The sequence below is a fragment of the Pelecanus crispus genome, chromosome 2, assembly GCF_030463565.1.
Source record: "Pelecanus crispus isolate bPelCri1 chromosome 2, bPelCri1.pri, whole genome shotgun sequence".
Lineage (NCBI taxonomy): Eukaryota > Metazoa > Chordata > Aves > Pelecaniformes > Pelecanidae > Pelecanus > Pelecanus crispus.
The window spans coordinates 18,538,136-18,552,354 of NC_134644.1; the positions used below are offsets into that span (position 1 = coordinate 18,538,136).

Consider the following 14,219-nt stretch of genomic DNA (forward strand, 5'->3'; position numbering starts at 1 on the left):
CTTCTGTTTGCCAGATTTCATCAGTTCAGAAGTCAGCGCTGAACTTCTCTCCAGTTTTTTGGAAGAGATGCTTTAAACTTTTTGTTAATCCTTCCACGGGTTTTGGGTTTTGGGTTTTTTTTTTTCCCCTAAATGCTCTACTAGCAAATGCCATTCTAGCAGTGTCTCACTCAAGCGAGGTGAAATTGTGTTAGGAGGTTTTATCTGAACAAAGTAATTTAGAACATCTCTGAACCTTTATGTAAAGTGAAGTAGAAACATCTCTTTCCAGAGATAGTCCAAAATTCACCTGGCTATAATTAGGCTTTTTATCAGATAGCTTGGAGGGGTTTTACTTATGCCTACCTCTCCAGGGCTTTTTCAGCCACTGCCATGTTCCTGGTTAGCATTCCCGATATCTGAGATGTACAGCCACGCTACCAGGAGTTCACTTCCTGGCCTCTGCCTACTTCCAGCTCCCAAATGATATTCCGGGTTTGTTACAGCTGTCATGTAGTTATTCTGAATAGGATGCTTCTTCACGTTAAGGTGGTTGCTTCTTCGTCACACAGATTCATTTCACATGAATTTAGCCATTTGAAAACCAATCTCTACGCTGTGTCTATAGTCAAGAGAAAAATAGGCAGCTCCAGAGAATGAACCATGCCATCTATTTAAGATGCCTGCCTTAATGAAAGCATGATTCATTCCTCGGAGCTGCCTGTTTCTTTTCGTTAACTATAGGAGGAGCTTAGACACCTAGCTTGAACTAGATCTCTGATTTCCATAGCTGAACTTGGGTGAAATGAATTGTGGTGATTTAACAGAGTTGTTTACATGTTCTGCCCATGCAGATTCTACAGCTCTTGCTTGCCTCTCACTTTGGGTCCCTGTAGCTCAGTTCTTGTTAGTGAATGAACCCAACTATTTTATAGGTGGGATTAATTTGGGTGTAGGGACAGCTTTAGTGTGCATAGTCTACATGTATGTGGGCATCAACTTTTTAAGTAACTCTTCACTGTAAGATAGTTAACTGATATTTGTATTTGCATTTTCAATAGAGGATGAATTAAAATTTGCATTCAACATCTGCATGTGCTTTTGTTTAACAGAAAGGTATGCAAAAATATTACTGATGTTTCAAACTCTCTTATTAGCAATTTATTTTACAGACTAGTCTTTCTTTCTTTAAAAATAAAAGCTTATAATGTTTATATTCTGGAACCAGCAGATAAATGGATGAACTAATAAAGCCCACATCTGTGAAACCCTGAGTGATGCTCAACAATCAGTGTTACTACATTAAAACTGAAAAAAAAAAACCCCAACCCAAAAAACAGTGAAAGAGTCTTGCTGAAGGAGCTAGTATTATTTTTAGTGCTTTTGCATGGTATACCTTTAAACATTTTCTCAGTCTGATCACCATATGGCTCCCAAACTCCTTATTTTTCCCTTTAAAAGTATTTTAAACTGAGCTATGCTATTACATCTGTATATGTCTCATTTAGGGTAACTTACACTTTTGGCTAGCAACACTGAAAATATTTTCCAGCTCTCAAGGTCCAGTCTAACCTTCTTCCATTTTTAAAGCTCTAAATGAGGAGCTGCACTGCACATGTAACTGAAAGTACTGGAGCTGAACATCTCATAAGGAGAAATTCTTGCCAGATTATATATACCTCATAGTTTAAGCAGGGCTGGCAGCAGTACAAGAGAAGCTGCTTTTTCAGAAAATCAACTCTTCGGGTCTTCAAAAAGAAATCCACTTGTGTTTGATGATTTCTTTTTAAGTATTCTAAATTGGGAGGGAAGGGGAATTTAAGGAACCCCCTTTTTTCTTTGTGTACTATAGGTACAGCAAAACACATAAACTCAAATAGTGCTTTTCATGGGTCTGCTCATTCACTTTGGGTTTGCCATAAAACAGTTACAGTGAGCTAACTTGGGTTAAATAATTTCTCTGTGAATTTGAACTTGATTTCCTGCTGATAATTCCAGGTAATTCCAAACTCCCTGTTACCTTTACGAGGGAATCTTTCAAATCAGCTAATCTGCACTAGGAATTAATTTTGTGCCAGCCCATTGGTAGTGATAATCGCATAAAGCATGAAGTGAGTGTTCCACTTGGACAAGAGCCTTATCGTTACTTCCAGGTGCCATCTGGGTCAATACTGTGGTCTTCAGTCTCACACAAGCTTTTTCTAGGGTTTGTCTAAAAACAAGGTGAAGTATCCGCTTTCAGGCATTAGCATTAGGGCCTGCCGCAGCTGGGTGATCGCAGTTGGAAGGCTGTCCATCATTGCTTGCCTTTTGCATTTGGTGGCATTTCATAGTGTTGACTTCTAGGGTAAAAGGCATAAAGCCTTTCCGTTCAAGGCTTTTTCCCTGATTAATTAGGTGAGCCTCTGTTTTATATGGACAATATAGCTGAAATGTCCTGTATTTATATTTGGCTCTAACATCCTAATGCTGCTGCTTTGCTTTTTTCTGAATATATTCATCAAAAAGATGCTTTGTACTTTTAAACAGATGTAACTTTCCAGATACTGATAATATTGGTCAAATTAATAGCTGTTGCTGCAAGGTCGAAACTTAGTATTGAGATATAGGCTAGAGGGGTTAATGCTTTCTTTAATATTCCTAATGGTATGCAATTCTTTTTGCACAGAAGTCTAATCATGAGTTTTTAAAGTGAGATTAGCTGCAGCTAAATCTTTATCTTTTTGAAATTCTCAGACTCATTTGAAACTGTAATACAAGCAAATGTTTACTGATATAATTACATTATAAACAACACATAAGAATAAGGCTGGCAAATTGCAGAATTACTTTGCTTATGGATAGAATGTCATACTAATAAATTTAAGATGTACAGCACATCAGTTTTGCTGTGGAGTGCTGGCCACTGGTAAAGTTTCAGCCATAGAGAATATCGTGTGGTGACTGTTTTCATTTTTCTCTATTTGCAATAAATGCAGCTTGTGTGTAGTAAAATATAAATTAATCTCCCATTTTTGTCTTGTGCTGTATTTCCATCTTAGAGGCAGAAGGAAAGGGAAACAAGTTTATTTCAGTCAATGAAATTGTTAACAGTAGTAAAATGTTACCCCCATTATTTACTTGTACATATTTCAGCTTCACATCCATGAAACGCTTAAAAATTGAAGTAGTGATAAACATGATGTTCATGTTTAATCTAAACAAATACAGAAAGCTAGCTGTAAAAGCAATTTCATTATTCAAGGAACTTTATAATGTACTTCTGTACCTTTCTTCAAGCACAACACTTTTCTGGTGGAAAGAAATTCTAACCACTGTCTTTTACTCAGAGATGAAGTAATACTGTTCATTCACTAGTCAAAAATATGGAAATTTTCAGAAAATTGACTTACTGCCGGAGTCCTAAACTTCTCTGTTGATTAACAAAGTTAGAGCTATTGCAGGTAACTGACTACATTGACATGGCGAAGTAATCGTGTGCAGATAAAAAGCTGTTGGCCGGGAGGTGCTTTTTTGTGTTGTTTTTTAAAAATACTGGCTCAAATAACCTTTTTGGAGGTGATTATACAGTATGACTTATCTAGCTAAAATCCCCCTCGTCGTTCTGTGGATTCTGCCTTCCAGCACAGGGCCAGCATTTCCCCCCTCACTGCTCCCCGCCTGCCTGGAAGGACTGGCAGCGCAGCTTAGGCGGCGGCTCCGTGCCTCCGCTTCCCTTGCCTTCCCTCCTCGCTTGTCACCGCTGCTGCCTGCTGCTTCCCCATCACCTTGTGCCTCTTTTCAGCGCACCCTCGCAGTTCTAGTTACAAAGGCATTTTTCTCATCTAGACAGCTGTTCACTGGAAATTTAACTACATGATGTCATTTTAACTAAATGCCTTGCACTGTGTTTGTGTAATGTATGAAAACAGTCATGACTAACTCAGGAAATGTTTCCCTCCTCTGCATTTCTGTCCCGCGGGTATTCCAGGTGAGCCCTGACGTGCAGGGGCATTTCTCAAATTTGTGTTTATTTATTGATAACATTGTAAAGCAAAACTATGATTAGTGGGTACACGGGCAGTTCTGAGCATAAAGTGCAACTATTATGAACACGGATAAACTTCTTGTACCCATAGTATGTAACGTGGCCTGTTTTAATGCAGGAGAAACAATTTGTCAATTATTAGTAATAGTTTAGTACAGTTTTAGCAACAGAGTCAAGTAAGGTATGCTGCAGTTAACCTTAAGTCAAAGAGTAAACTTCTTGTATCATTTGTCCGAACTGCGTGAGTCAGTTCTGAATGGAAGAGATTTTAATAGGATGGTAATAGAGCAACATATTTCATATATTCTTTTCATGAGCAAGTATCACTTCTGGCTTATTTATGCATTGGTCCGATGTCAACTTTTTGCAGTTTTACATAGCAAATGTTTTTTTAGTGCAGTAAATTAAAATTATGGTAAGATTAACCAAACAACTTTGGTTTTTTTTTAAAGGGGGCTACTATTAAAAGGGATGAACATACTGGTGCAATTGTGGTGGCCAGGATAATGCGTGGAGGAGCTGCAGATAGAAGTGGTAAGGTGTTGCTGTTTTCCACTAGCCATTCAACTTCTATAAATCAGAAAAAGATGAGATAAAATGGAAGCATTTTGTACACACGAAAGACATCACTATCACAAAGAAAGGTATTTGGGGTTTGAACAGCTTTCTAAAGTGATATTTCAATACTCATGGAAGTATTCATGCTGAATTTTTCCTCCAATTCACTTGCAAGCAGGTATCGTTGAGTTAGCAGATGCAGGGTTTTTTTTAAGATGTATCGTGGTTTGTTTCCAATTGAAGACATCCACTTAGAAATTATAGGATATGCCAAGATTACAACCTGCTGATGGAGGAACTCAGGATGGCTGAAATATTTTATATTAGTACATCCATTTGGAGTTTCAGCTGGTAATTCTCAAAATACCAGCACATCCTTGACTGCCATTGTTTAGTTTGGGATGCTCAAACTCTGAAAGAACTCAAGCAAGAGGTCCTGAGTTACACTTTAAAGGGCCTCTTTTCATTGAAGAGAATCTAGGACAGCTGTGTTTCACACTTAGATGGGGTAATGGAGTAAATCTAGATACATATTGTTAAATTAGGAAGCATTTGTGCCACAAATTAGCGCTCACAGCCTCAGTGATCTTTGCAGTACTTGGAGCTGTGTAGCAATAAGAAAGTAGTATGAGTAGAAAAAGAATTGGCACAGATATTTTTCAAACATCTGCAAAAGTCTGGAAAAGTCATAGAGAAATGGTACCAATTTTCAGGAGGAAGGAAGGGAGGTGAGTAAACCAACCATCTTAAATTTATCTGTGAGGACAGTAGCTGTTGTGGTATTCACCATATATTCCTGCTTTTAAGTTAGACCTTAAGGGGGGTGAACAAGGGAGAAAAAAGCTGAATGTTCATGGCATTTTTTGTGTAATACGTAGCTACCGTTTAACAATTCCTCTTTGCCTTCTGTAGGTCTTATTCACGTGGGTGATGAACTGAGGGAAGTCAATGGGATTCCCGTGGATGACAAAAAACCTGAAGAAATAATACATATTTTGGTAAATACCAAACATTTTAAAATTATTGTAGGGGGGTCAAGAAAAAGTAATTAGACTTACGATTTCTGGTGTATTTCTTAGAAAAAAGTATATTCTACAATAATGCCTTTTCTTCCAGTGCCATCATTTACAAACCTCTATTTCCTTTCTCTTAAAGAATGATTTTGCACGCTTTGCATATATATGCAATTACAGATTACTTGTAAAGAGTTAATGATGGTATATGGCTATAAATATGTTGCAGACCTCAATAATCTACAGTTTTTAAGGCACAGTGTGATCTGTTGAATTCAAGCTATTTTAAATGTATTCATTCCTAGTGTGTTAACTCCATGTGAAAATTAATTCATAATACATATACGTGATAAAATAAAGTAACTGTTAAATTAAGATTATAATTTATATTGATTTGCAGTATATGGCCATATATATGATTATGTTTGCACTCCTCTGAACTACACAGTCTCTAAAGCCAGCCTAATTACTCACTTATGGAGCACTATTGCAAATTAAGTAATTTAGACTTTTTCAGAAATATTTAATATTTTTACAGCAAAGAAACTGCTGAGGGTCATGACAGGTCTTTATGTTCATGGTGTAGGCATTTCTATATACATAAATACCTTGCTGTCCTGCTGAATTGAGTGGCTGTCTCACAGTTTGAGTTCAATAACCATGATGATTCATTTCAAATGTTAGCCTGCTGATATTCATACTTGCTTTATGGTTTTGTGTTCCCTACAGAAACATATTTTCCTGCAGAAATTAATATTTAAAAATCTTTAGAAACACAATAGCACTAGAAAAGGTGTGAACAATTTCCCCATTTACCTCCTCAAGGTGCAATATAAACATCAAAAGCTAGTTAGAACTTGTTTCAAAAGTAACAGAATTATTGATTCCAGTCCTACGGCTGGTGAAATAAGAACTTGGCTGCTGCTTGTCAAACAGTGAGCTCTTGGATCGCAGACATGCCGGCAGAAGTATGTCTCGCTTGGTAGTGGACAGGCCTGTTTCCATTTTGCTTAAATCGTTGGCTGTCTGTTGCACTCTGCTAGTTTTATGAAACTTGTCGGCTGCATGCAATAGTAGCAGAGGCTCCAGCTGATTAGCACTTCCTTCAATAGCAAAATGTCACTGAGGCAGTGGGAATATATTGTACTTAATAAGTAAAATGCAGCCAGACACACTTTAAGTGGGATGTAGCGAAAGATGAATGGATGAGGTGGTTGATGATGGCTAACTTGTTTTAAGATTTATAGTGGAGGGCTTTTTTTCCATTTAGTACACATAGTCTATTCAAAAATGTTTTTCTTTTCTAGTTTCTTAAAGTTGCCAAAAGAATAAATCCCCCCAATAGTTTTATATGATAAATATGGCACAAGCCTGTTTGAATTTTTCTATCAGGTTTTTTTTGAAAAATGAAATGTTAGTTGGATTTTTCCAGGGATGTCCAAACTGTGCCAGGAGTCCAGCAGTTGCTTCTAATATGCATACATTTTAGCTGTAGCATTTGCTCCTGCTTTCAGTGCAGAAGTGGGACCTCTGAAACATGCAGGTCCCAGTTTTCAACAGTCCATCTCTGCCCACCAGTGAAGCAAATAAAAATGAGCATTTCAAGTGGGTATTTTAGTCTTTGCAATGTGAAGTTTGGCATGGTGAAGCTGTCAAAGTCCGTCGATCATGCTTGGGAGAGGATAGATTCATCATATTTGAGTATTTTTTAAATTAATTTGAATTTCTTTTCCTTTTAAGCTTTCTTTGAAATGTACAGCTTAATTCTCAGTGCATTTTTTTTTTTCAAATGTTCACCAGGCTCAGTCTCAAGGAGCAATTACATTTAAAATTATACCTAGCGTGAAGGAAGAAATGCCAGTGAAGGAAGGGAAGGTAGGCAAGACTATTTCAGAAGCTATTGCAGTAACTGTTATGCTGAGTATATATATTGTTTGCTTGGATGACAGAACCAAGAACGTGGTTTGTGCTTCCAGACTCAGTTTTTCTAATGTGACAATATGTAGCATACTGTACACTTCAATACTCACATGCTGGATTTATAAGTGGGTGTAACGTGGCTCTTAAGCCCTAAGTCTACAGCCATGAAGTTGACATAGGTAATATTCAGTCTTCTGCAAGGGCCTGGCTTGCTTCCAAGTACTCCTTTTCTTCCATTGTACACTGGGTAGAAGACACTTGATAGCACCTTGGTTCAAAAGTGTCTTCTCATATGGGCACACTATTCACCTGCAAAGTCCTATTTGCCATGGATCATGGAGTCTTTACTACATTGGGATTGTGGTTGCAGAAGCAACAAATTTGACATTCCCATATCAAATTCTAATGTTAGACGTCCATAAGGATGTTCTACAGCAGTAAATCTTTATTACTTTACATTATTTAGTTCAATGGATTTGAACAGTAAAAGCAAAAAAGGGAGATACCTTTGGATGACATTTAATATTTTGGTTCTAATGATAAAACACGGTTTGTTTCAGATGTTTATCAGAGCCCTATTTGACTATGATCCTAATGAGGATAAAGCAATTCCTTGTAAAGAAGCTGGACTTGCTTTCAGAAAAGGAGATATCCTTCAGATCATGAGCCAGGATGATGCAACCTGGTGGCAGGCCAAACATGAAGGTGATGCCAATCCCAGAGCAGGCTTGATCCCTTCAAAGCATTTCCAGGAGAGGTGAGCTACTGAGAAGCATAGTTTCCTTATTTTTTGTAGTAAGAGAAGACACTTATTTGCCGAGTTGTTAAGTTAGCGTAGTTGTCATATGTAATGCTCATAGATTACATGGGTATGATAAACCTGCATTTGCAGCAAGACAACTGTTCTTGGAAACCTGTTGCTGAAATACTTTGGATTTCCTTATTTGTCTGGCTAGAATTAATAATGACAAAAACTGATAGGATAACACTGATCCAGATTGAAAGAAAAAACATATGGAAAATAGCACATCAGTATCTATTCACACTGATGTACTATGCAGGAGTAAGAACTGCAGCAGGTTTTGGAGAGCTTACAAAAATTTGAGGCTGAGGATTTAATTTTTTAGATTGTGAATAGATTGCATTGTTTTAAGTTAATTTCTTATAAAATCTTCTGGATATTTTGCAATAGTCTCATGATGTTAAGTGTTTATTAATCCCAAACTTGCAGTGAAAACTGAGGAATTTGTGTCTTTCCCCTACCACCTCCCATTTTATAGGAGATTTGCACTAAGAAGACCAGAAGTGCAGATTCAGCCACTGAAAATTTCCAACAGAAAATCATGTAAGTTTGTTAACCTGGAATAGAAATCATACTCCTGATCTCTAACCTTATAATATAGCAGTTTGTTTCAGCCTTGTGACTACAGGATGCATTTCTCCTGGGCACAATAGCTTCTTGATCACATTGTATCAGTAGGAAGATAAATGTAAGAGCTGAAATTAAAAGCTTTAAAAGCAGCTAACAATTTTTCCCAACCCTCTGACTTTGTTTTTGAAGCACTGAGCCCAATTAATGTTTTGATATATAATATTTCAAAGGTTGAAGAGTGTTCTTTTCCTGTTGAAATAGTACAGAACTGGCTCAACAATTTATGTAATTTGGACTGCATTAATACAGTGAAATTCATATTGAGAGTGAGATAAAAGGTCGGATAGTCTCCCTTTCTCTCCCCCGCATAGTTGGTGATTTTTCGTGTCCTATCAAGCAGCACAAATTTCTAACTCAGGACATTAAGTTCTTTGACAGGGTTTCACAGAACCACTTCTTACTGTTTTTTAAACAAATTCATTCTTAATAGTCTCTGCTTTTAAATACAGTAGTTGCACAATATAAGAAAAATAAGCTCTAAGAAAGCGCATACATTGAAACAAATATTTTCTTTCCACTGGAATTTACATCAACATCTGGTTTAAGGATTATTGCATATTTTACTTGACCTGTTATTTCTTTCAGTTGTACAGACTCATAACAAAGTGAGTACAATGTAAGAAACTATCACGCTTCAGTAGGATCTAAATCTTAAATACAAACATGTTTGTGAGTTCAACTAGAAATATTCAGAAGGCAGTCTAAAATTTCCAACCATCTTTCATTCTCTAACATGAAAACAAAAAGTATGGATACTGTGGCAAACAGTGGATGCTGGCACACTAAGTGCAAAACTAAATGCTTTTAACTTTAAAACTTCTCACTGAGGTTTCTATTGCAATTTTCCTAACTTCTTGCTATGGCTTTTGTGTTCTGAAGTTTGACAATTGCTGTTAGTTTTGTAATAATCTGCATTTTCTGTCTTTCATTCTATTTCAGTATTTGATTGAATGCCCTAATGCTGTTAAGTCCAAAGCCCTTGATTAGCTTTGTGGTTGCACTATAGCTTTTCTAATTTACATAGATTTTAGAAACAAAGAGGAGCTCCTCCCGCTTGTAGTAAATCTGTTGTTTTTCAAGGTTCTAGGTCATGTTGCTCTGCCCCAGTTTTGGAAAAGCGTCTGGTCCCAGGGTATAGCTATTTCTCTCTGTCCACTATTCTTGAATCTGGATAATACCCTCAACAAGAGTCTTCAATTAATGTGGCACTGGTGCTTTTGAAGAGGTAAATCAGCTGCTGCAGCAAAACTGCATGATTCTTTTTGTAATGGACTGCATCTTTTTAGTGACCTTCAAGTGAAAGGTTTTACAAGATGCATCTCACCCTTCCAAACAGGCAGCCTGAAGTTGATTGGGAATTGCCAAAATTACAACCCAAAGAAGACCCACAGTACGATGTCTACTATTGTTGTCTCTGCTGTCTCCATTGACTTTGTCTTAGCTAGCTTAAACAAGGGAGAAGAGTTCCTCTCTTCCTCTTCTTTCCTTTAAAATGTGACAGAGCCTTAGGATCAAGAAGTATGCCTATTATTGTTCTCTTTTAAACTTTCTTTAAACAAAGCAAGGTCCAGCTAAATACCATCTAGAAGGCAGTTGTGCCTCTTGAAGGAGGGAAGACTGCAGAGTAATGTAGGTTTGTCATTTCTCTCTTCCCCATGTCTTAGGACAATCTGCTGCTACATCTGCCAGATTTCCAGGGGAAGAGGGGAAGTGCTGTTCTGACTACAGGTCCATCCCTTCATTCAAAGACTAAACATGTTTTTAGTGCTGGGAGGGAATTCAGATCCTTCATAGAGGAGGCATTTAAGGACCAGAATTCAGCTATCAAAAAAATACTGTGACTAGGATGTTGCTCAAGTTGCTCAGAGGAAAACCTTCCACTTGCTTGGCTTTTCAAGAAGATTCCACGTAAGCTGAGAAACTCCACGCCCTTGTGATCTTTCTAAAGTTAGGCAGTTTTTTCATGTTACCAACCACGGCAGTGAAGCTGTGAGATGTGGAGGCCGTGTCTGTATTTGTGCAGAGCAATCACCTTGCCCAAATTAGGAGATGCTGGAGAATCATGCATTGCTCAGCTGAATGAACAGCATACTGCCAGTATCAGAAACATGTAAGGAAGGTGACATAGAGAACAGAAAATTGGAAAGGACTGCTGGGTCTGATTTTTTTTTTTTTTTTTTTTTAGCCCTTTTCTGTATTGTGAGGTATGGCCCACTGATTATTGTCCTCTAAAGTTTTATTGGACAAGTTCCCATGTAAAAAGGTGGGCAATTGGTAATGCTTGATTTCGTCTGATTCTTTTTTAATCCTGTACTACAGGCCTTCAGCTTGATATAGGGTTCTCCAATGTTTGGACAGGTAATTGTGGGGGCAAACTGATGTTCTGTAGATCTTCCTGAACTAGCTGTATATTGAGAGGTTGCCTGCTATTGCAGTTGATCCCATCCGATCGTATGACCTGAATTTCCATAGCAGTTTGGAGGGAAAGGGCAATTTGCCAGCTGATACTCTTATAGCTTCCCAGAGACAAAAACCTGTTGCCTTCAATAGAGCTGCTAATAAAACTCCCTTTCCTGACAGGGCTGGGAGTTGCACTAGGAAGCTTTCTTGAGTAGCACTGGATGTTGGCCTGCTCTGTTCAGTCAACTTATTCCACAAATCCCCTGTTTTGTAATGACAAAGAAACTTGGGCATATGCCTTTGTTTTTAATAGGGAGAATCAAGGAGAAATATTCTATTTTCTTGGATACCAAGAAAATGTGAGTCAGCTCTGGTTTCTTAGGTAGGATTCCAGGGTAGTATAACATACAAGAAGTATCCGACAACTTCTTTTTTCCTCTCTTCTCAGGCCTGTTCTGGAACTGGGAAGGACTGTTGTATTTGTCTAGAAAAAGAGCTCTCTGAAGCATAGTCAATAACTGTATTCACAGTAACATTAACATCCGTCAGAATTTGCTTTGATAATTAAGTATTTTTCAAAACCTGTGAAGAGCTAGATTGAACTACTTTTGGTATGCCTTCTTTCTATTTCCAATTTTGAATTTTTTATACTTTTCAGCATAGCAATGCATGTTGTGTAAAGTTGTTAATCTGCACACATATTTGTGTATCACAACTTTGGAAGGAAAAAAAGTGGGCTTTTTTGGTGATGCTGACCATGCTTGTATGTATACACATGTCAAGGAAAGGGAGTAGAGGATATTTTCTAAGGAACTTTTTCAGAAAGAATTATTTGCACTGAAAACAACAGAAATCCAACCTAATTCTAAACTATTAAAAAGATCAGTTTATAATAGAAATGCCATTTCTTAGTTTCGCTTTAATAGCCAAGTCAACTTGTTTCATTGTGTCTATGTGTAAAGTGAATATAAGTAAAAGTAAATACTTCAGCTTTGTGGAAGATACAGGCATAAGCCTCTCCCAGGATTTAGCTAGTTTCTTGAAAGAGGTAAGAGAATCTTTCTCACATTGCACCAGTCAAAGTGAAAAACCTTTAACATGTACACTGGAGGAGGGGACAAAGCAATATACATTCCATATTGAAAGGTAAGTGAAATCACACTTCTTAGTTTGAAAATGGAGAGGGTGCATAGTTTGACGGTACCTGAGCATAAGGTGGCAGGAAACTGATAATATAGATGGACCCTACACTGACAAGAGATGATTTTACATTGAGAGCAAGACCCAGAAAAAGTAGGAATAAGGAAATAAGGGGAAAAGCAGGGGAGTGATGTTTCATATTGAGGATGAAGAAAAGGAGAAAATACTGCAACAAGGGCAATGGAAGAACAGATGGACAAAAGCTGCCCATAGACCACATTAGGCAAAACCCCACAGAGGATGGGCTTCAAAATTATTAAATGGGCGCAATTAACAGTATTATGCAAGAGCATTACTATAGTCAGTATTTACACTATAGTTGTTTCTTGATTCCATTTAAATCAAACACTAACTTATTTGTTTTGTTAAAGATTTTGAAATAGTGAATGCAAAAATTACTACTATAAACTCTGACCTGTTTTGGTTTTTTATAGGTAGAAAACCTCAGTAAGTTCAACATTAATATTTGATAAGTTTAAAAAGCATGAGATAAGTGGCAGTTAGATGTGCTGACCTGCTGACAAGATTGATAGCGTTACTTCCCAGGTTCTGAGTTAGTGCAGAAATGATGGAGGGACACCAAACCTCTCAAGTATTTTCAGTGTTTTTCTCAATACCTAACAGCAATGACTTTTGAGCAAAAAGCAGTATTGCTTGTGCATTAATACTATGGGAAAATTATACTGGGTAAAAAATGATAATAAAAAGCAGCATAGAAAAGGAAATAGGAAAATGGAATGAAAGTAAAGGAATAGAGATGCATGAGATCATGTGAGTAGAACTAACCCCCCATGCGCTGGGCCGGTGAATGTGTGGTGTACCTGACGCGGGGTGTGAGGAAACTCTGTGGGATGCGGAGGGAGGTACAGTACACGTGCCTGGCTGCATGCAGTCAGCTTTGGTGTGTCTGAGCTTGAGAGCCATGGCTGATGCCAGCTCGCAGAAACCTGCTTACCTGGTGTTCCTCAGTAATACTTAACAGCATTCCTGGCTTTAGGGTGTCATCTTAGCTTGGGCACAACTTTGTAGCCAGTTGGCTCTGTGAGTTTTCCTGTCACTGCATCCTGGCTAACTAGGAGTGACGTGAGACTCAGTACAGGGAAGAATTCATACGTTTAATAGTTCCCAGTCTGTCAGCTTGAACACAAAGGCTACTCATGCTCTGACTGTAATAGTCACTGCCAACAAACATGGTCATTCTTGCATTGGTAGCTTACTTTAATTTGTAGATAAAACACTGGTCACCTGAGTTTTTTGAGGGGGAAAAAGTAAATTTCTTTGAATAACAACAAAATAACTTACCATTCTGCAATTATTATAAACTACAATAATCAGCCAAGACATTATATTCCTTGAGCATAATTTTGCTTTCATAGCAGTTACTCTTGTTTATTCTTATGCTATATATGTGTTGTCTCTGGTATGAAAATTACTAATAACTTTACATTTTATAGTAGTGTAGCCTGTAACTTCTGTTAACTTGTGCAGCACGTGCATATGTGTATATCCATACCCTGCATATATAGTTACATATAAATCAGTATATGTATGTAGCATATATGATAGAGCTGTTCAGAGATGTCTTTTCCTTGAAAATACATTTGTTCTGTATATTTAATGCTAAATGTAAATACTTACTGTGGCAAAGCCATCATCATATAGTTTTTCTAGGGCTTAAAACCCATTTTAC

General features: G+C 37.5%; 1 protein-coding gene across 1 annotated transcript in view; it reads left to right on the forward strand.

Moving 5' to 3' along the window:
- Window positions 1-14,219, forward strand: part of MPP7 (MAGUK p55 scaffold protein 7) — a 151,094-nt gene that overhangs the window by 110,748 nt on the left and 26,127 nt on the right. Inside the window, exons 6-10 of the mRNA XM_075728125.1 lie at window positions 4,459-4,540; window positions 5,477-5,562; window positions 7,378-7,452; window positions 8,058-8,254; window positions 8,778-8,842. Of these exons, the coding sequence (XP_075584240.1) occupies window positions 4,459-4,540; window positions 5,477-5,562; window positions 7,378-7,452; window positions 8,058-8,254; window positions 8,778-8,842 (505 nt within the window). The remainder of the gene's footprint in view (window positions 1-4,458; window positions 4,541-5,476; window positions 5,563-7,377; window positions 7,453-8,057; window positions 8,255-8,777; window positions 8,843-14,219) is intronic.